This window comes from Cajanus cajan, chromosome 1 (genome assembly GCF_000230855.2).
Source record: "Cajanus cajan strain Asha chromosome 1, NIPB_CcT2T_4, whole genome shotgun sequence".
In the NCBI taxonomy this organism is placed as follows: domain Eukaryota; kingdom Viridiplantae; phylum Streptophyta; class Magnoliopsida; order Fabales; family Fabaceae; genus Cajanus; species Cajanus cajan.
Window position 1 is genome coordinate 78,129,593 of NC_138517.1, and position 23,154 is coordinate 78,152,746.

A 23,154-nucleotide genomic window follows, 5' to 3' on the forward strand; every position below is an offset into this window, starting at 1 on the left:
AATATTATACACCATATTAATAAATTAAAATACCTTACATGACATTTTAAGACTACACAATACTTTTTATTTTTTATATTTTTTAGTTTTCCGTGTATATCTTCCTCTGGAGACAAATTTGTTTGATATACAATTAGACACCGGATGCATACGTTTATTTATATAGAAATTTGACTAAACTCAACCTTCCTTTACTAATTTTTTTAAACACCAAATTAAGTAGAGAAATATATAACAATATTGAAGGATCCACTAATTTTTTTAAACACCAAATTTTTTTTTGGTATATATATCTCCTTTAATATTGTTACATAAAATTTAAGTTTACTCACTAATTTTCACTTCATGGTTGGATGAGACTTGACTTCTTAAATTATTTTACTGGTCCTTTTTTATTTCTCTGCTCCCAAAAACTTCATTTTTGACTTGAAAAACCATTTTTTTAATAATTAAAACATCTTTATTTATAGTTGTTTAAATAAACTCATTTATTCTAATAATATTTTCAAGATGATTATCATTAAAAACGAATGAGTTACTGTTCATGTATCTTACTCTATACCGTCAAATACATACAATTATAAGAGAACGATTATTGCTATCGTTTATTTAACTACATTTTCGAGCTGTAAACAGTACATATTAAACTACATGAACTATTTGCTTATAAAAAAAGACGGTACATATTTAGGGGCAAGATATGAAAAATTGCACTAAACTTGTGAAAGTCTCACCATCAATATCCTTATTTTTTAATTAACGTATACGATCGATCGTAATTGAGTTTGGATAAATTACCAAAATATTAAATAAAAATAGTAAAATTAATTTGAAGTGGTAATTTCGTTTAAAAAGTTTTTGCATCTAAATTTTCTGTCATTTTGACTTTAATATATATACTTTATCGGGTAAAAAAAATTAAATAGCCAGTTACTGGATGATCAAAGTCAAGGATGGGTATAGAGGCTCTAATTTTCATCCCACTTTCAGAGTGAAAAGTGTCGGCAGCAATACAATTGTAACCTTGCAAGATCTGCAATTGTGATTCGATCCACAAAGCCAAGCTTTATGTGGCACTTGTCATCCATAATATTGGCAAATATGTTCCCACTATTGTAAAGCCATACGTGAAATAAGAGATTGGAGAAATTATTAGATGATTTTAGACTATATGATGTATAATTTGTATTTATATGATATGTAGTTTAATATTATTAAATTTTTGTTTGTAAATTAAAAATTTTAAATATATGTTATAGTGGTTGGTCGAGATTATAAACATATGTTGGTATTGAACTATCTAATAATTTTTTTGTGGAATAAATATGAATTACCAACTTTTAAGTCAATAATAATTACAGGGTAAAACAAGAGAAATATAATGACACATTTTTAATTTATTTTCATTATTTAATAAACTATATATAAATTTTAAATATTAAAAATGAATTTTGCATGATTTAGCAAGTTATATATAAGTTTTACTTAATAATTAAAAATATATTGAAAAATATGTTTAACAAATATAAAAGATGTTTCATAAACATATTGATGGAACCAAAAAAAGGAATGGAATAGAAAAGTGTGGTTGTCAATGTTGTAAAGGAGTTTGAATTTTTTGGGATGTGTTGTACAATAGTATTATGGGAAGGCATAGTGAAAGAGAGATCTCAACTACATGAATTAAAGGTCCGTACTATGGCTTCCACTATAAATACTACTCCTTGCTAGCTCTAAAAATTCAAGCAAAAGAAACATTTATAGTTTGATTGTGTGATTGTTTAGAGATGAGAAAATTGTGTGAGGATATTGAAACACTTATTGTGGTCTTTTTACTAGTGATTGGGTTAACAGAATGTCGAAAAATAAGAGAAGATGAATTAGTGGAGGGCTTTGAAGGAAGTGGTTTCGGTAATGGAGGAGGTTTTGGTAGAAGTGGTAGTGTTGGTGAAGGAGCAAATGGATTTGGAAATGGACATGGAGGTGGTGTAGGAGATGGTGGAATTAGGGGAGGGTATGGAGGTGGGGATGGTGGTGGCTTTGGAGGAGGAGTTGGTGGAGGTGATGTTGGTGGAGGGCATGAGAGTGTTAAAGGTAGAGGTGTAGGTGGTGGAGTTGGAGGAGGTGGTGGAATCAAAGGGGGTGTTGGAGGTGTCATAGGGGGTGAGCATGGTGGTAATGTTGAAGGAGGAGTTGGTGGAGGTGGTGCAGCAAGAGGTGGTGTTGGAGGAAGTAGTGGAACCACAGGTGGTGTTGGAGGTGGACATGGTGGTAGTGTTGGAGGAGGAGGTGGTTCTAGTGGGGGCTTAGGAGGAGAACATGGTGGAGGCATTAAAGGAGGTGTTGGTGGAGATGGAGGTGTTGAAGGCAGTGTAGGAGATGAACATGATGGTGGCATTGGAGGAAGTGATGGTGGAGGTGGAAGTGCTGAAGCTGGCGTAGGAGGTGTACATGGTGGTGGCATTGGAGGAGGTTTTGGTGTAGGTGGAGGTGTTGGAGGTGGCGTAGGAGGAGGACATGGTGGAGGTGGAGGTGTTGGAGGTGGACATGGTGGTGGCATTGAAGGAGGTGTTGGAGGTGGCATAAGTGGTGGACATGGTGGTGGCATTGGAGGAGGTTTTGGTGGAGGTGGCGTAGGAGGAGGACATGGTGGAGGTGGAGGTGTTAGAGGTGGCATAGGAGGTGGACATAGTGGTGGCATTGGAGGAGGTTTTGGTGGAGGTGGACATGGTGGTGGCGTTGGAGGAGGTGTTGGTGGAGATGGGCGTGGTGATGGCATTGGAGGAGGTTTTGGTGGAGGTGGAGGTGCTGAAGGCAGCGTAGAAGGAAGACATGGTGGAGGTGGAGGTGTTGGAGGTGGACATGGTGGTGGCCTTGGAGGAAGTGTTGGTGGAGGTCTTGGAGGAGGTTTTGGTGGAGGTGGAAGTGTTAGAGGTGGCGTAGAAGGAAGACATAGTGGTGGTGGAGGTGTTGGAGGTGGTGGCATTGGAGGAGGTGCTGGTGGAAGTAGAGGTGTTGGAGATAGACACGGTGGTGACATTGGAGGAGGTGCTAGTGGAGGTGGAGGTGTTGGAGGTGGTATTGGAAGTGGCTTAGGAGGAAGGGATGGTGAAGGCATTGGAGGAGGTGTTGGTGGTGGATATGATGGTGGCATTGGAGGAGGAGGTGGTGGAGGTGGTGAAATTGGGGGTGGTATTGGTGGAGGCTGTGAAAGTGGAAAAGATGGAGGTGTAGGAGGTGGCATAGGAATGAAACATAATGGTAGTTTTGGAGGAGCTGAAGGTGTTGTTGGTGGGGGCTTTGGAAGTGGCATTGGAAGAATTGGTGATGGGTATTAATTTAAATATTCCTTAAATCATGATCTTATGCTACGTAATATACAATGTTATATACTAATTAAATAAATTAGTGGGTTTTGTGATGTTTATCATGGATAAAAATACAGGTTAATTAATATAAATTAATGACATAAATTTTAGTCTTGTTATAATCTTATTCTTAGCGTATTATTGTTATTACTATAAATTTTCTTTTATCTAGCTAGTTTAATTTTTCTTATTTTATTTTTGTGAACATGAACCATGATTCCCACAATTAACATGCAAAGGTAAAGTAAAACATGTGTTTACAAAAAGTTACAAACACCTGAAGTAGCATATTTCTAGTTTAAGACAAATGAACTTACATAACATTAATTAACAAGTCAAAGAAAATAAATACATGGCTTTTGCAATTACAACAACTACTCTTAAAACAATGTTTTGATAATTTAGATTCTATCTAAAATGCTAACTAGCTAAGTATAAATTTGAAGCACTATAAAGTACCAACAATGTCATGACAAAGTGGCTACATAATTTAGTTTACTAAGCAATCAAATTCCAACTATATAATATGTAAGAGTCTTTCATTTTTTTTCCTACCATGTGTATCCTCTAGTCCATTAGACAAAGACTAATTATGTTTGCAATATTGTAACCATTGCTAATCCGATGATTTTTTGTCCAACACAATTACATTCTCGATGAATTTGCATCTAAAAGCTTTTGCACAAGATGATTAATCAACCCATACTGGCAACCAATTCTTACCATCAATGTAATCAATAGATATAAAGGGAACAACTTCTTCTTCAGTTAGTTGCCTCGACCAAGGAGCACGATGTGCTGTAAAAGCTCCAGGTCCATGGCATTTGTACTCCGCATGGTATAGATTTCTACAGTTTTAATTAATTACCACAACAATTAATCAATATTATTGTATTTTGATGAACATGTAAAAAATATAAGAATCGAACAAGTTCAATTAATTAATGATTTTCTTACTCTGTACTACCGTCATAGCTCCAATTAGTCCACCCCTCTGGGACAATGGTCACGGAGAGATAGGACTTAGCAAAAATGACCCTAGAATAAGGACCCTTGGCCCTTCCTAGGTACACCCCACCAATGCCATAAACCTTGCATTTGTGGAAGATAAAACCACTCATTTCACCTTCACTTTCCCTGTTTTGAGCCGTGATTGAACCATGAATTGTTACCCTTTTGTCACCAACCACAAACATTTCACAATCCTGCATGCAAATGTACATAATTCATATAACTTAACTAATAATAAATTAATTTTAGGATTAAAAGAATGGAATATTGAAGGACACAACAAACTTACATGGAAGATGGTTCTACCACGACCAAATATGAAATCAATTGAGCCTTGGATGTAGCAGTTATCATAGTAATGTCTACCTTTGTAATCAAAAAGAGTGTTATGAGTACTGTAAAATGCACAATGATAAAATGCTATTTTGTCTGCTGCCACAAATGCTGCCACCGATTGGTTTTGCGATGTATAAGCAACCCCTGTAGGTGCTTCATTCTACAATCAAAGAACAAGGGAAATTTTAATTTTAATTTTCTAATGCATGAAAATTTGTTCTTGCATGTTAAAATTTATTCAATTTTTGACCCTCATGTTCTTAGTTTCATCCACTCAAGAAAAAGGTTGCAAAGTTTTAAGTAAATAAAAAAAATTGACCTTGAAGCTAATTCCAAAGGCAATGAAGTCATGTGCTTCAACTTTGAAGGTTGCAGATGCCACGTTGTCAGAAGAGCTCTGAGACCAAACTATGGCAGTTTTTCCTCTCCCATTCCCTCTCATGAAAATATAAGGCTTATTCTCTGGTATATGCACCTTTTCTCTTCACATGATTAAAAAAATGAAAACAAGATTTAAACCAACTCCTCATATAATTAATTAAGTAACTTGTTGTCATAACAACTATATATAATTAAAGAATGTATATATTTTGTACCTATATAGTCCTTTTCTAACATGTACAATGACCCAATTAGAATTATCTTCAGGAATGGAATCTATGGCAGCTTGGACAGAATTGAACTCCCCATTGCCATTGATATCTACTTTGATAGTACGATTAATTCCTAACTTTTCTGTTAACAAAGGAGAGTCTGCAACTGTTTGTCCATCATAGCCAAGAGCACAATATAACATGCAAAAATTGAGAATTGCCACTATGAATATTGATGAAGCATTATGCAAAGACAAGGATGAAGAGGAAGCCATTGTCTTTGGGGTGAGAATTATGTAAAGTTAGAATAATTTGGGTCTGATGTCTTTTTGTGTGAGGCGTGAGTATGGGAAATGAGAGGCTCTTAAGTGATAAAGGTTTCTTTATTTTTGGGGTTAAGATGTTAGGAAGGTAAAATTGAGCGTTACTTAATGAAAGGAGAAAAGAATGGGTACAAGATATTCTCTATATTGGAGGACGTCCATAAGTTCCTTTAATTAACTTGAAAATTGGTTATTTTGGTTTTCATGTTAGTTCTTTGTGGTTTTCCAAAGGATTAAAATTAATGACCTACGAGGGTCTCATCCCATGTCTTAACCAAGTTTCTGTTATGCATATATAAACTTGTGCCTATATTCATTGGTATATATTAAATACTCAAATAATTGTGCACTATTATCAATAATTTTATGTATTTTTAAATTATATTTATTAATATGTCCTTGGTTTAAGGAATTCTTTTAAGTAAGATTTCAAATTCCAATATTGTAAAATTGAAAATGTGATTGAAAGAGAAACCCACTAAAAATAATCGATTAAGATTTCTAAAGAAAATTAATCATTTATAAAGTCCATAAATATATTGCACCTATATTGTATTTATTAATGAGGTTTAGTATAATTAGTAAATAATTGAGTATTTTTAAATATGTTGACAAATGTTTGATTTATGATGACAATTGAAAGAGATAAAATTCACTTCAATAATCTCTATGCTTTGAAATCAATTATAAAACATTTTTGGTGTAGAAAAAAATAAAAGCATTTACCTCCATAAAATTAATATTTATAGTATTTCATTATTTGACATTTAATATAAAAATAACAATATATAGTCAATATTATAATAATAATAATAATAATAATATCATGATTAAATGTATTTATTAATTTTAGAGGAAAAATTACTTGAAAAGAAAAATGAAGATTATAACTAGAATACAAAAAATGATTTGTCGTTTATTTTATGATTGACGTAATTCGTTATCTTAGATTTTTTTTTTAATTTGATATATAAATATATTTTATTTTGGTACACCCTTAGATGATGATTTAAGTTGTAAAAAAGAAGAAAAATTAAATGTTAAATAGTATGGAACAATTTTAGTAATAATTTTATGAAAGTTTTTTTTTTCTCTTTTAATAATTTTTTTTCTTTCTTCAAACATTTTGTTGCCCTTGAATTAATCTTATATTTATCTTCCTCCTCATAATAGACTAAAATATATTTTCTACATTACTCACATCTCTATGATTCATTGTAGACTCAATTAATTACCTTTATAATTACCCTATTATAGATAACATTTGATAACATCAAAGCCTACAACTCCTACTTGTAACATATTGACTTTAAGTGTATTATGCCTTAGATAATTAAGCACCTACATGCTCCACATTCTTTCATCTCTAATGTATTCTGCCTTTAGATAATTCCAAATTGTTTTTACTGATTTGAGAGTCATGATCCTAGTGAAGATTGTTGTAGAGACACCAGCAAAAAGGCATGATTTTGCCTTTGCTTTTCAGGTTTTTTTTCTCCTTATGATTCTTGATTTGGGTCATGGTGGGATTGTCCGGCAGCGGAGGAACATCATAATCCTCTTCCACAACTTCCCAAAGATCAAATGCCTCCAAGTAAGATTCCATTCTCACTGCCTGGAGGTCATAATTTTCCCATCAAAGACTGGGAGAACAACTTGGAAAAAGCTTGTTTCAGGTTCCATGACAATGTAAAAGCACACAAGTCCCTCAAAAAGAGGGCTCTAATACCAATTGTTGATTTTAGAGAAGAAAAATAATTGCTAACAAAGCAAAACAGAGAACAAATAGAGAGAGTAAACAAATAATAGATTGAATGTGCTGGATTTGAAAAATATGAATTTATCTAAATACAATTTAATTTAAATACATTAAAAAATAACTTACTTAGAGATCACATTCCGTGACTTTAGCTAGCACTACTAATAATTTAGCTTAAAAATAAGAAATAGCTAGTTTACTAACAGCTAGCTTAAAAATAAGAAATAGCTAGTTTACTAACGGCTAATGATAAGTTTTAAGTAAATTAAATTGACTTATTCAAAAATAAATCTGAAATATTCTTAAAAATATGCAACTAAGGCAATTTTCAACAAGTACAAACAAAAGCTTACATCAAAGAAAAAAAAACTGCAATAAACCATGAGAAATTTTCTCAAAAACCTTGAGAGTAGCATAAGCCAAACTCCGACAATTCCATGTTCTAAAAATTAACAACGGCAAAGACCCTTCCAAAATAACAATGAAGGAAATCACCAAACTCTTGGTGTGCAAAGATTACGAATATGATGTAAAGAAAAAACCAAACTCACAAACGAAAACTTAATGCAAAAGTGTCACCAGGCCACAAACAAATCCTAGAATATCCTTCGTTTAAGAATGGGATGGTCCAAGACATCAAGGTCAACAACTCTTGAAGCTTCTTGCACTGACCTTTGAATTCAACAGGAAAGCGTCGCAACATCAAAATAGTTTCCCACCGTAGAGAAGAAAGCCAAGAGATATCAATATTTGGCTGTAACTTCTGCACATCACGACGGAAGACGAAAACAAAACATTGAATCCCATCTACCACTACAACACAAAAAGTTTTTAGTAAAATTTTTCAAATATTAATAAAGTAGTATTTTTATAACATTTTAATAATATTGTTAAATTTTTGTTAATTTTATAAAATGATAATTAATTTTAATATAGATATTACTATTAATTATTATATTTTTATGTCTCTTAAACTCCTAAGAATTCTTTAAGAGAAGATTGAAGATATTCTTAATTAGTCACCACAAACTATATATCTATCAAAGTTCATTTATCTTTAAGTATAACTATATGATTATATATACTTGTTATGAATCATTCATTTATTCGATGTGAAACTTTAATTATGGATAATAATTAAAGATAAAAGAAATATACTTTTTTATTTGATGTGAGGCTTTAATTTTAGAAGCAATTATAATAACATTTTAAAAAAATATTACAAAATAACCTATGTAACATTTTTTTACTCGATATGAGACTTTAATTTTGAAAACAATTGAAAAGAATAATATTGAAATAAAAAATGTTATTCTATCTAATGACTTTTTTCAAAAAAAAAATTATAAAATTACTTATTTATTCAATATATAATACCATTTTAACAAATACAAGAAAGAAAATGTCGCTAAAAAGTTAAAATACATTAGTGTACCAATAAATTGAGAAAATGAAAGACCTTTTGCGTGGTCCAACCATATTGTAGTACTCTCAATTGTATCCACACTTGAAAACGATGTCACTATGCACGCCCTTTTTTCCAATTGGAGGTGAAATCAATGTACCAATCCTTTAGTGTTTCTATTTTGATGAGGTTTTGATGTTACTCAAATACCCACGCGCCCAAATTTCAAGGACAACAAACAACGTCTTCATTCTAGAAAGGAAAAGCGCAGTATAGTAAAAGAAAATGCAGAAGAGTCAAGAAAAAAGATGAATCAATAGCGTAGAAAAAAATATATCGAAAACAATTATCTTCTTACAATCCAATTTTGTATGTAAGGTTGAGTTGAATTCAAACTATCTAATTTCTTAATAGTATAAGAATCTATTTTAATGAGTGTTATTGAGTTTATTAAATTATTTGTTATTGAGTCATTATTAAATTAGTTATAGATATTTAACTTTGTAAAATTTATACTTAAGATGTCTAATTTTTGATGTGAGAGAGACATGTTAGAAATTTCAATGATATGAGTATGATCAATATCATGTATAAAAGTGAGAAATTATCTCTATTTTACAAGTTAAATTTGTAAAATTGAGTAAAGTTCATAATAAACTGTACAAGTTTATTTATCAATCCCTTTTGTCTCCATCAAATCATAACTGAACAAATTGAATGAAGAACGTGAAAAATTGGTGAGTGGGAACGAGATCTTATCTGTAGTACTAGTAAAAAACTGTAAAGTATTTGCTTCATTCATGCATTCACCAGTCTATAGTGTATTGTTAGTTGCTAATTAAAACCGAGACATAAACTCACTATTTTTACTGCATTAAATACAACCTACCCGCCATTATTTATTCTGTATACTGAGAACGCCTATACCTTACTGTGTCATGGTACGCCTAAACAATAATGAAGGAGAGATGACAGAGTTTCGCGGACTTTGGAACTTGGTTTGCAGAACTATTTTTGTGGTTAAAAATAAAATTCAATTGCGTGTAATACTAGTTTAATTTTACGCGTTTATGCATATATTATATTATATATGATGGTACTGTTGAGAATGTTCAACGCCAATGTAAGTATATACGATGCATGCAGTGCATGCATCCTAATATGGATATCATTCCTCAAACCTAATAGCTCCAATATATATATTTGTTGAACAGCTTTGTGATTCTTTCTTTCATATGCTGTGTGCAGTACGGTGCACCGTGAATTAAAGAAACTGAAAAGTAATATGGCAAGTTGACAGCTTATATTAAATTTAAAGCAGTGATGCGAAATGGAGAAAGACTTGTCAAGTGGCAAGTTGTTTACATTACCAAAAACAAGTGTCAAGTTGTTTGATGATCTTTTAGGCTAGAGGCTAGGGCACATTTAATTGAGAAGAAAGAATTGACAAGCCATTGGTTTTGAATTTTAATTTCCTCAACCTCTGCAATTTGTTGATAGTTGAAGGATATTTATAAAATGTAACATTGCTTTGCAATGCACGGATTTCATTGTGTTGCTGTTGCACAGAAACTTTAACATACATGAAGATGTTCATAGTTAGAAAACAGGTTCGGCTAACCAAACAAGTTGCATATTAATGAGTGTCTCCAGATTGTTAGTTGACAAAATAATAATTAAAAACTTGTATTTAAAATTTATAGTGAAAATATATAAGAAATCATTATGAAAGTGTATTAATAACACTTTTCTATATATATATATATATATATATATATTATAGCTTCTTATCAATCTCCTAAGGTTATCGTGCGTTTAAAGATCTAAATCAGATAAGAACATGCTTAATAGCAAATAATGTTTAATAATAAATAACTATATAATAACAAGTAAAAATAAAATGTATTTGTAGTATTTATAGCATATAATAAAGGGAATTGCTCTATTCGATTTACGTATTTTATATTTTTAAATAATATTTATAATATATAATAAAGAAAACTGTCTCATATACATATTTTTAAATGATTTTGTCTTTATATTTTTAAATATTAAAAATTAATATTTTTATAAAGATAAGATTTAAATTCAAGATTTATAGGTTAAAATCTAAATGTAACACCCATTAATTTACCAAACATGAGTAATTTTTAAATACTTTTAGTAAAATATAAGTGATATATGAAACTCTCATTAAAGATATGTAAATAGAAAAAAGTTAGAGAAAAATTTGCTGAAATTATAAAAAGTGATATTTAATGGTGAAACTCATTTAAGATGTGTAATAAGTACAACAACAACAAAAATGTTGGAATAGTGATGACCTAAGAGTCAAAGTTAGCAATCTTAGAAACGGTGGCAGAATTTTAATAAAAAATTTGAGGATGTCAAATTAAATTTTTTATATATAAATTAAATTTTTTATTAATTAAAAAATAATAAAATTATTTATTTTTTCTATTCAAAATAAATATGCATGATAATAAAATTTAAAGAAAAAGATTATCATTCACTAATCATTTCATAAAATAATCATAAAATAAATATATATATATATATATATATATATATATATATATATAGATATATAGATATATAGATATAGATATAATTTTAAAAAAATTTGGAGGAGCCGTGGCTCCCCCGTTCGCCACTCCTTAGAAAATAAAACTCAAGTTAGGAAAACGTGTTTATTTTTACCAGTTTTTGAGACAGATTTTAAAACTTCTTATTTGTAATTATTTTTCACAGCTTTTTTCTAAAGTTGATTTTCTTTTAACTCATGAAAAATATTAACATGTCTTTTTTAAATAAAAAAATATATGTGCTTTAAATTTTTTTTAAAAAAGGTTACTTTTCTTATTAAATAGATGAAACAGATTTGCATTCATGACGGGTTCTGGACATGAAGAGCCATTAATGTTGACTCACTTGATAATTTGATTTTAAAAGTATGTTTGGAAGTTGAATTTTGACAGAAAATAAGAGAGAATTAATTTTTTATTTTTTATTTAATAAATTTTTAAAATAAAAATAAAATAAAAGATTAAATTGCACATTTGTCTCCCATAATGTCTAATATATAATTTGTCTCTCAATTCTTAATTATAATATTTTAGTCTTTCAATTTTATAGAATTTGTATAATTTTTTATTGTTAAAATCATAATATTAATTATGACCTAATATTAGGTGGATGATATGACAATTAATATCTAATAATATTTAAGTTAAATTATACTTTTAATTATTATTTTTATTTTACTTTATTATTTTTATGAGATAAAAATATGAAATAAAAGTAAAATTTAATCTAAATATTATTAGATATTAATTATTATGTCATCTACTTAATGTCATATCATAATTAATGTTATAATTTTAAATTTTTAACAATTAATAGATAATCAAGATAATCAAAATAACATATTTTATAAAATTGAGGACTAAAAATTAGAATTAAAAATTCAAAGGTCAAAATTGGAGATTAAAAATTAGGAGATCTAAAAATACAATTTAGTTAAAAATAAATTAATAGGTTCGTATAAATTTAATATCACCATCTTTTATTTATTTTTATAAAGATATGATTCTCTTAATCTAAAAAAAATTATAAAAAGATTACCTTTTTTATTTCAAAACTCAACTCCTAAAAGGATTAGGGTCATCCAACATTAATAAGAAACATGATAATGCCATGTTGTAGGGAGAAAAGACATAAATTAAATTGATGATTCTTCCACGAATAATAAGTACATATAATTATTTTAGGTATGCCTTTCTCACAACGGGACACTACCATGCATGTTTCGTATTAATGTAAGAGGATACAAATTTCTCTTTCCTGGTGGAACTGTTCTATATATTACCCTGACCCCAATAGCTAGTCATGTTCTTAATTAAGGTCTTGTGCACCTTCTCGCAGTTAGTAGTCACAGACAAAAAAAGAAAACAGAGAAACCTGCTTCCAAACTTCATTGTATTGATTATTTGTTCTATATATTTTCCAATGGGTATCAAGTTGAATAGACCGATCATTGTTCAGATTCTTTTTCTAGTTTTTATAGTTCTATCCTTGTTTAGGATTACAACTTCAGATAATTTACGACCAGCAAATTTTGTCTTCGGAGACTCTCTTGTCGACGTGGGGAACAACAATTACATTGCTTCTCTCTCAAGGGCTAATTACGTTCCCTTTGGAATTGATTTCGGAAGACCAACAGGAAGGTTCACAAATGGAAGAACCATTGTTGACATCATTGGCAAGATTAACTACTTATCTTTTCTTTCTTCTTATCATTATTTCACTTATGTGTTACTTGTCTAATAAATTTATCATGTGCCATCAGGTCAAGAAATGGGTATTGATTTTACCCCACCTTACCTAGCACCAACTACAGCTGGACCAGTGATTTTGAATGGTGTTAATTATGCTTCTGGTGCTGGTGGAATTCTCAACCTCACTGGAAAACTCTTTGTAAGTTTTCTGCTTCAATAACCATTGCTTAACTCTAAGCTTCAACTCTTGGTTGAAGGAAATCGTGACAATGTGCATGTGATTTTGTAGGGTGATAGAATCAACTTTGATGCACAGTTAGATAATTTTGCTAATACCAGGCAAGACATCATCTCCTACATTGGTCTTCCTGCGACTCTTAATCTATTCAGAAGGTCAATATTTTCAGTAACAATGGGTTCCAACGATTTCATTAATAACTATCTAGCACCAGCAGTCATAATTCTCGAGCAGGAATTGGCATCTCCAGAACTCTTTGTGACAACCTTAGTGTCAAGGTTCAGAGAACAACTCATTGTAATGTTCCTTGGAAGACCTTGTTTCTCGATATTACATGCTTCTAAATCTTTGTATAATATCTTTATACTATGTATGATGTATCTTATTAAACAAATAGAATATATTAAAAAAAAAATTAAGATGGGATACACTATATAGAGGATATTGTTGAAAAATATATCATTATTTTTTTTATAAGTTTGGTGTTGAACTGTTGATTGCTGTTATGCTTATCAACATCAATATCTGCAGAGGCTATTCAATATGGGTGCTAGGAAAATTACTGTGACAAATGTGGGGCCTATTGGGTGTATACCAAGTCAGAGGGATACGAACCCAGCTGCGGGTGATGACTGTGTTACTTTCCCAAATCAACTAGCACAGTTGTTTAATTTCCGGTTGAAAGGCCTCATTCAAGAACTCAATTCAAATCTGAAGGGTTCAATGTTTGTTTATGCAGATGTCTACCACATTTTAGAAGATTTGCTCAACAATTACGCAGCATATGGTGTGTTTTCAATGAAAAATTATTAGATAGTCTAAAACTATATTAAAACTATTGTAGTTATTATTGATCTCTACGTGACATGTAATCTAGTGTTATTAATACGGCAGGTTTTGAAGACCCATCTTCGGGATGTTGTCGGGTTCTTCTTGGTGGGCGTTTTGGAGGTTTGATTCCCTGTGGTCCTACTTCGACAGTTTGTTCAGACAGATCCAAATATGTGTTTTGGGACCCTTGGCATCCTACTGATGCTGCAAATGTTATCATCGCTAAGCGCCTCTTAGATGGTGATCATAATGATATTTTTCCAGTGAATGTTCGGAAACTCATTCAATATTAGATTCGATTCTTGTGCTCACATGAATGTTTGAGGGATGTTTTGGAGATATGAGATATCCTACATTGTGTATTCAACATAGGAATTATGTTTATTGGTTAATAGATTCTTTGGATTAGTTAGAAGTCTTTTTATAGCATTATTTTATTATTCTGCATAAAATATAAGCTTATTTATTTTTAGTCCACTTTAGTACTAGCTTAGGTATTTTTTCTACTGAATCATTGACGATGCAACTCTAACCCTTAATAACATGGTTAATTTTTTTTCTCCCAAAATCGAAGTTCTATACTAATGCAGTTGATTTAGGATTCAGAATATTAAGAGATTCAACAATGGAATTAAGAGAAACGATTGGTGTATTTTTTCATTATAACTTTTATTTTGAAGTTTCTTCATATCCTATTACACCATTCGTTATACTCCTGTTGACAATACATTCATTGTGATGAAACTAAAAACAATCCAGACCTACATTGTATTCTTAGAAATTCAACATATGAAAAAGTTTCCTTTTGCTTTTATTAATAGTTATAACAAAATAAGGACATAATAGAAATTGCCACCTTTAAAATTTGAAAAAAATATAATCTTAAAAAATTATAATATTAATATTTTATATTCAATAATAATATACAGTTAGTTTAATAAATTATTACTCTAGAAATGCTTAGACAGAAATTCAATACTCCTTTCGCTTTAGAATACGTTTATTGACTAAACTGTTTCCCTCACGGGAGATGTCTTTACGATGTGTAACATGAACAGAACTTTTGATGTTGTTTTATTAGAAGGCAAAGCTGGTTTTTCTAGCCCACTAAACAATTAAGCTCATTTTTCACACAATATTATGAAATTTCTTGGTGGGTCCACTACTTGCTTCAACAAGAGTAACAGTTAGTGCAATTATTTGGACACTACACCTTAATCGCACATTACAAAACTCATTGTATATCCCATTTTTTAGCAGAGAACCAGAGACAGAGGCCCAATTCATTTTGATGGGTATTTATTTGAACAGATATAGATTAGTCATTTTGGGGATTATGTTTCGAGTTTTTATGGTCTTGCTCTTGTTCAGGATAGGCTTCTCAGATGATATACCAGCGTCTTTTGTCTTCGGAGATTCCTTGCTCGATGTGGGGAACAACAACTACATCGTTTCACTAGCCAAAGCAAACCATGACCCTTTTGGAATTGACTTTGGAATGCCCACTGGTCGTTTCAGCAATGGAAGAACAGTTATAGATATTATAAGTGAGAGTTAATACTGATATTCGTTAGCTTCTTTCTTTCTTCTTTTTTTTTTTTCTTTCAAATTGTTGTGTCAATTGTTACTTCTCTTTGAGCATTTTTTGATGTCTTCTACCAGATCAGCAACTGGGTCTTGGCTTTTCACCTCCTTACTTGGCTCCCACTACTACTGGATCAGCTGTTCTCAAGGGTGTCAATTATGCTTCTGGTGCAGGTGGAATTCTCAATAATTCTGGTGAAATATTTGTAAGTTTTTTCTTCCACTATTGTTTGGTTAAGTTCAATAATACTTTGGTTTATAAGATAAATATTTTCTACTTATGAATATTGAATAATATGATAGATGATTCCATAATTAATATAAGATAAACTCCGATATCATCTTAAAATATGAATTTTATCTTAAATCAACTCTATAACAATGACATCTCTTGCTAATATATACATTAGTTTCATTATATGAGACGAAGGTTTATGTTCTAAATAGTGATCGGAAGAATCTTCATGTTATTAACAGGGTGGGCGAATCAACTTTGATGCACAGATTGACAACTTTGCAAATACAAGGGAAGAAATTATCTCCTTAATTGGTGTTCCTGCGGCTCACAATTTGTTTAACAAGTCCCTCTTTGTAGTTGAACTAGGCTCAAATGATTTCCTAGATAACTATTTGACACCTATATTCTCAATTCCAGAAAGGGTGTTGGTATCTCCAGAATCATTTGTGGCCACCTTAGTATCAAGACTCAAGCTACAGCTCACAGTAATTTTTCCAATAACCTATAAAATTTTGTTTAAAATATGTTCCAATTTTGTTTGTTGATCACGTTCTAATTACTATGTGCAGAGGCTATTCAGTCTAGGGGCCAGAAAAATTGTTGTGGCAAATGTAGGACCTATTGGGTGCATACCATATTTGAGGGATTTTAACCCATATGCTGGAGATGAATGTGTCACTTTCCCTAATGAGCTAGCTCAGTTATTTAACACCAAATTGAAGAGCCTTGTTGCAGAGCTGAGGACAAAATTGGAAGGGTCATTATTTGTTTATGCAGATGTTTACCATACTATGGAAGATATGATACTGAATTATAATGAATATGGTGTGTTATGATTTATTTTTTAATTAAGTGCCCAAAATTGCATGGTCCTTCGTGAATATAAACCTATCATTTTAATGTGCAATAGGTTTCGAGAATCCGAATAGTGCATGCTGTCACCTGGCTGGTAGATTTGGAGGCTTGATTCCATGCAATTATAATTCAAAAGTTTGTGAGGATCGGTCTAAGTATGTTTTCTGGGATACTTACCATCCTAGTGATGCTGCCAATGTTGTCATTGCTCAACGTCTCTTAAATGGTGATACTCGTGACATCTCACCTATGAACATTTGTCAACTTTCCAAAGCTTAATCCAATGGATGAATTGGAAATTTTGTGGGAAACTAGAAAAGGAAATCTACTTTGTAAAATGCACAGGAAATTGTACCCATTCTCAATGAAGTAAAAAATAAATTATCAAAGGTAGATATGGTCTAATTTTGTGGAAACCCTCCCAAGCATAAACTCGCTTTAAAAAATACTAAGATGTCTAAAAATTATCATACAATTTCGTGCATGCTCGAGAAAAATTATAATTAATTTCATTTTAATTTGATGTAAAATGCAATCTTAAAATTAATTTATATATATAACAATATATAAATAAGATATATTTATTTAGTGTCCACTTTTTCAAAAACATTTATATCCTTACCGCTATATTACTACTACTACTACCAAACATAGTTTCTAATTCAATAAAAATATATCTTTCCTTCATATGTAAGCAAACATGAAATTTTTTAATATTTTGACATTTTTTTTAGAAGTTGTCAATTGATCCTTCAAACTAATTACTTTCTTTTCCAATTGAGAATTTTTTTAGTGGAATTAAAATTTGAAAAATTGCACCCTACATCACTAAATCTTGTGGATGATATTGAAATGCAATACTATGTAGACTTCCTAATCCCAAGTACATTTGAAACTTATTAGATCTTGTGGATGATTGAAACTTATTATATTGATTTGGATAAACTTTTTCTTAAGTACATTTGAGAGAGAAATTAAAATTAAAATTAATTTATGTATAATTGTATAAAATATTTTTTAAAATTCTCCTATATTGATTTCTTTAAAAGTTAATTTTAATAGTTATAACAAATTATTTTTTCCCTCTCCTAAAAATACTTATAGAAAATTTTATCTAAGTATGTTATTTCACCATGAACCTATAAAATAAATAAATAAATAAATAAACTATGTGAACCGTTCTATATTTACGTGCAACTCAAGACGTAACATTTTACCAAATGTTCCAATCAAATTGTTATGTCAAAACTTGCGGTGGTCAACATGTTATTAAAAATAAAATAAAAAAGAAATATCATTTGATTAAATGCTGGTTTATAATATAAAAAAATGAGCTTTATTTATTTTTTTAAAAACGTAGTTATGCAAGAATTATTGTAGTCAATTTAGTGGTAGAAATTTAGGATAGTATACACAAGACTTTAACTTCAAATATTATCCTAACTTCGTAATTCTTATAAATAAGAAAAGAATGTATTTGTGTTAGCAAAGTATTGGAATGAAAGGTTAATCAACTATAATGACAATATTAGCTAGGGGTGGTAAAATAGGATAGTTTGATCCATTGTGGCCTGTTTTACCATCAAGTTGATTCATTTGTAGAAATTGAATTAGAAACTTTGACTCATTCGAATGATCTGTCAAAAATGGAAAAGAAAATTATTTTAATATTAATTTAAATGAGCAAATTTAATCAAAGGATCATAATATATATTTTTCCTTCAACTCTATTATAACATAAAAATATTAAATTATAAATTACTAAAAGTCTTTCTCTTTTAATGAAAAAAAAAATACTACTAATAGTCTTTTAAAAACACAAAATTATAATAGTCTTTAAGAATCACAACATAAATATTAGTAGTTTTTCAATAGTAAAATTATACCACAACATTTTACCACAAAATAAATATAAACAAAATTATAATGTTATTAAATAAGTCACAAAATAAACTTAAAATAATATTTAAAAATAAAATGGATTAACAGATTAACAGGCTCCAACTCGTCCTTTAATCTGATAAGTTGACGAGTTAAATTGAACAAATAATAATATTTATTCCACTCCTTTAATTTTTGTCAAGCTGGTAAACCAATCCATTATGCCACAGCTTATCACCCCTAATATTACCTAATTATTATTTGAAAAGAAAAACATGACTTCTTAGAGCTAAGAAAACTCATACCTCGTTATAATATGACATAACACTTGATTAGTAAGATAAGATTTTGAAAGCAATCTTTATATATGACAATAATATATATATATATATATATATATATATATATATATATATATATAACGTTTTTATCTTTGCAATTATTTTCAAATTATTTATTATCGTATCATAGATTATCAACTATTTTTTATGTTTAAGAAAAGGAAGGCAAATTATAAAGAGTTGTGAGTAGAACTGAGATTGATTCAAATAACTTATTTTTCAAAATTAGTATTTTAGTCTATACAATATACATTTTAAATTTTTTTATAATAAATTATATATGCAGATAAATATTATATTTTAATATATAAATTACATTTAAAATTTGTATAAATAAATATTTTAAACATATAAATTATATTTTAAATTTATAATAAATAATTTATATTGTGATATAATTTATTTTAAAATTATTAAAATTTAATTTATAAATAAATATATTAAATAGAGATTAAATTAGATAAAAAAAATTAAAATAATATTTATAAACTTTCTTGTCAAATTTATTTTAAAATATTAAAATAATTCATAAATAAATATGATAAATAAAGATTAAATTATATAAGAAGTTAAAAATTTATAATAAAAAAAACACTTTTGTCAAAAAAAAATCTCTAAAAACACTATTTTGAAAGCTCAAAGTTGATTTTTAAAAGATACCGGATGCACGTATTATCTCTGATTTACACTAATTAGGCTAGAAAACGAACTTAATAACAATTTCACCCATCATATTCATATATGGTAATTAACTTTTATTTATTTGTAGCATAGATAGTGATTATTGGTGTACCTGTCTGAGGGCACACGTAATCTTCTAGTGACTGGAGGGCCGAACGAGAGCTTCGGGTTGATACTTCAGAGGGGGGAGGTACCTGCAAAAGGTACTCTGACGCTCAAGTCAGGACAAACATGATTTTCTAGGGTAATAAAAATGAACAGTGACATACCTCGTTTCGTGTGACTTATTTATAGTACATGTCATGGGCCTGAGCATGGTGGGTCTTCTCTAACACTTACCAAATTAGGTAATACGATGCTAATCGGCTGGTTATGCTTTAAATACGTGTTGTCCCTTATTAATCATGATTATCGTTATAAGTATTCTGTTGGTCCTTGGCCGAGCCGATAGGGTCGACCGAGAGGACCTTTCGGCCTATGGCCGAGCCGATAATGGTGTCTCGACCCCTTACCGAGCCGAGATGGTGTCTGAGCTGCGTCAATGTGTGATTGGACATGACATGCCGGTCCACGTGGCCGATAGGACACTTCCGGTACACAAGCCCCCCAGCCTTAAGGAGTGAAACGATGCCAAGGGTAGAAATAACTTTTTAGTTGTGACGGTTAGGTTGGAGTGTGGAATTGTAACCGTTAAGTATTAATCGTGGGAACGTGAAGGGTTATAACCGTTGAGTAATAAACGTGGGAACGTGAAGAGTTATAACCGTTGAGCATTAAACGTGCGAACGTGAAGGGTTGATACCATTGGGTTTGTAACCGTTGGACATTAATGATGGGGGATTTGAAAAGTTGTGGCTTGTGAGTCGTTGGATCAAACTGATTCAACGGTTCGTAGGGGTGTGACGGTTGGTTAACGGCTCCTAAGAGTGCTATAAATAGGGGTGGTGGGGACCCATTCGATGCATTCACTTGTTCCTGTCTTCATCTGCTCCGAGCCGATACAAGTTGATCTTAAGCACTAGCTACCGACCGAGACCGACTTCATTTTAAGGTACGTTTCTATGGCTGATTTAGAAAGGGGTATGGATGATAGGGTTTCACGAGCTGGCTCTTCTGGGAGTGTTAGGACTGGATCTGTCGATAAGGGCTCGCGTGAGCCTTCGGATCGGCTTGAGGGTTCTGCGTCGGCATCGGGTAAATTAGTGAGTGTTGAGATTGTTGAGGAGTTTGAACAGACGGGCACGGAGGAGGAAGTCTCTTCGCTCGTCGTGTCGGAAGGCCGGCCGAGCACACGTAGAGTTGGCTAGACTACTCGCAGCTTCGACCCCGTACAAGTCCCCGATTATAGATGGGTGCATGGGGAAGTGGGTAGCGTCTTTTCACGTTATGCCGACAAGAGTGCCATTGCTTTGCTATTCGATGCTGAGAACTTCGTCACCCTTCCGGAGAATGAGGTGCCGTCTGGTTTTTTCTTCGAGCCGTGCAGAAATGACGGATCGCCGGATTTTGACTTTGTCTTCTTGGGCCGAGAGAGGTCCAAATATAACTTCTTTTTCGTGTATGATTACTTGTTTCAGGATTTGGGAGTGACTCTTCCTTTTGACAAGTTTTTATGGGTGTACTTCGACTGCTTAATGTGGCGCTGACACAGCTTCATCCGAACACTTGGGCCGCTATGCAAGGATTTCGGCAATTGTGTATAACTCTTTGCATCGAGCCGACGCCCCACCTGTTCTTGTATTATTACGCCTCTCGGCCAACGAGGAAGGCGAAATGGTTATCTTTGTTCTGGACGGAGCATTGCTTGTTACAACCATTCACCACGTCCTATAAAGGGTTCAAAGTAGGGTTTTTTAAGGTGATGATTCGGCCCGAAAACGGAAATAAATACTTCTTCGATGCGGAGGGTAAGGCATTGTTCCCTCTGTATTAGACTCGGACGCCCAAGAAGTACGATGTGGTGTCTAAGTCTAAAATGTCTCCAAAGGAGCAAGTCGACTTGAAAATATTAGAGAAGTTACCTCGGCCATTGCCGTGCCGGGAACTCGTTCGGCTGACGAAGTCGTCGCAGCCGCTTGATGATTTAATCGGTATAGAATCTGTCCTATACTTAAATTCATGCGTTGTCATTGATTTTGACTAATTTGTGTGCAAGTATCATGACGAGCTGCGAGAGTGATGACTTGGACATCCGCAATTTAATCCGGGGCCGAGCTCCGACACCGACGCTGGCTGGGCATGGGGGGAATCGGACTACGGCACAAGAGACGTCTCGGCCCCAACCTCAGAAAGATAAGCATGCCCAAGACGCTCGCAAGGCGAGGGCTGTTAAGAGAAAGGCCGACGAGGCAAGGGCCGAGGCCGAAGCACGGAAGCAAAAGCAATAGAGGTTGCCGGTGTTGGTGGCTCCTCAGGGATTGGTGAGTCCAAGCTTTTTGGCTTCCAACGTTAGTGCTCAGGAGCATCTGAGCAAAGACCTGACATCAGAATCAGGTCAGGCGATGCTGGGGCATATGAGTTCGGCCCACAAGTGGACCTTTTTATGCGAGTTTCAAGCTCGTTCCTTGGCTTTGGCTCAAAGCATCATGATGTAGCCGAGTGCCGAGGCCGAGAGTCTGTGCCGAGGCTGAGAGTCTGCACTGACAGCTTGCTGAGTCGGAAAAGTCCATGCAGGAAGCCTTGGCTGCTCTGTCCGAGGCGTAGTTGAACGAGAAGAAGTTCAAAGCCGAGATGGTCCTCCGTGGTCGTCAGAATGATGACTTGATGCTCCAAGTGCAACGGCTGGAAAACGCGTTGAAGGCTGAGGCCAAGAAATCAACAAAGCTGGCCGGCGAGTTGGAAGCCGAGAAGAAATCTTATGGGGCGTATCGAGAGAGGGCTAGACGCAAAGTTCTCTCTCAGCATGAAGCTGGCTTCGCGTAAGCGGCACGACAGGCTTGACATTTTGGAAGCCTTCCTTCAAACTTCCAGTTTGATATGGCCATGGATTTCTATCGGGGAAATATGTCAATTTGACCCAAATCCCCCCGAATGAACACCCAAACGCTGAAGCTCCTGTTTGCCACCAAGCTGGACCGAGTGCTGAAGAACAGGTGCATGAGGAAGTGGTCGAGCAGGAGGCGCCGACTCAAGGGGAGCCCGAGGCCGAGTCGTAGGGTTATTTCTTTTTCTTTGTTAGATTTGTATGTCGGGGCCGATAGAGCCCTTTAATTTTCATGTAAATTTGGGCCGGTAGCGCCCTCTTTGCAATTCAACTTGTTTTTGTTCTTGTCAAATGTTGTGTACTGCAAATTTAACATTAATGTAATGAACCAAATCGGGGGAAAACTAAATAATTTACTTAAAGCCACGTCCTTAGCCGAGAGGACTCTCGGGAGGGGAGACTTAATAATTGAACGTAAGTCGCATCCTTGGCCGAGAGAGATCTCGGGAG

At 32.5% G+C, this 23,154-nt stretch overlaps 3 protein-coding genes across 7 annotated transcripts; 2 read left to right on the forward strand and 1 right to left on the reverse strand.

Moving 5' to 3' along the window:
• Window positions 1-3,639: 3,639 nt before the first annotated feature.
• Window positions 3,640-5,698, reverse strand: LOC109788011 (Pectin lyase-like superfamily protein). The gene is made up of 5 exons (XM_020346627.3): window positions 5,312-5,698; window positions 5,035-5,197; window positions 4,669-4,875; window positions 4,326-4,573; window positions 3,640-4,216 (listed from the first exon to the last, which is right to left on the reverse strand). The coding sequence occupies exons 1-5, from the start codon at window positions 5,581-5,583 to the stop codon at window positions 4,060-4,062; spliced, it is 1,047 nt and encodes a 348-aa protein (XP_020202216.1). The 5' UTR covers window positions 5,584-5,698; the 3' UTR covers window positions 3,640-4,059.
• Window positions 5,699-12,522: 6,824 nt separating this feature from the next.
• Window positions 12,523-14,567, forward strand: LOC109788010 (GDSL esterase/lipase At4g16230-like). 2 transcript variants are annotated; one of them, XM_020346626.3, is made up of 6 exons: window positions 12,523-13,056; window positions 13,144-13,271; window positions 13,362-13,607; window positions 13,842-13,935; window positions 14,050-14,097; window positions 14,205-14,567. In XM_020346626.3, exons 1-6 carry the CDS (start codon window positions 12,684-12,686, stop codon window positions 14,432-14,434), a joined length of 1,119 nt encoding a protein of 372 aa, XP_020202215.2. In that variant the 5' UTR covers window positions 12,523-12,683; the 3' UTR covers window positions 14,435-14,567. The 2 variants fall into 2 exon arrangements, with proteins under 2 accessions (XP_020202215.2, XP_020202213.2); XM_020346624.3 differs by having other exon boundaries at window positions 12,527-13,056; window positions 13,842-14,097.
• Window positions 14,568-15,305: 738 nt separating this feature from the next.
• LOC109788005 (GDSL esterase/lipase At4g16230) lies at window positions 15,306-17,293 on the forward strand. 4 transcript variants are annotated; one of them, XM_083063378.1, is made up of 6 exons: window positions 15,311-15,436; window positions 15,518-15,694; window positions 15,804-15,931; window positions 16,203-16,448; window positions 16,533-16,788; window positions 16,874-17,293. In XM_083063378.1, the coding sequence occupies exons 1-6, from the start codon at window positions 15,433-15,435 to the stop codon at window positions 17,095-17,097; spliced, it is 1,035 nt and encodes a 344-aa protein (XP_082919504.1). In that variant the 5' UTR covers window positions 15,311-15,432; the 3' UTR covers window positions 17,098-17,293. The 4 variants fall into 4 exon arrangements, with proteins under 4 accessions (XP_082919496.1, XP_020202207.1, XP_082919504.1 ...); XM_083063380.1 differs by having other exon boundaries at window positions 15,316-15,436; window positions 15,513-15,694; XM_083063370.1 differs by having other exon boundaries at window positions 15,306-15,694.
• Window positions 17,294-23,154: the final 5,861 nt, after the last annotated feature.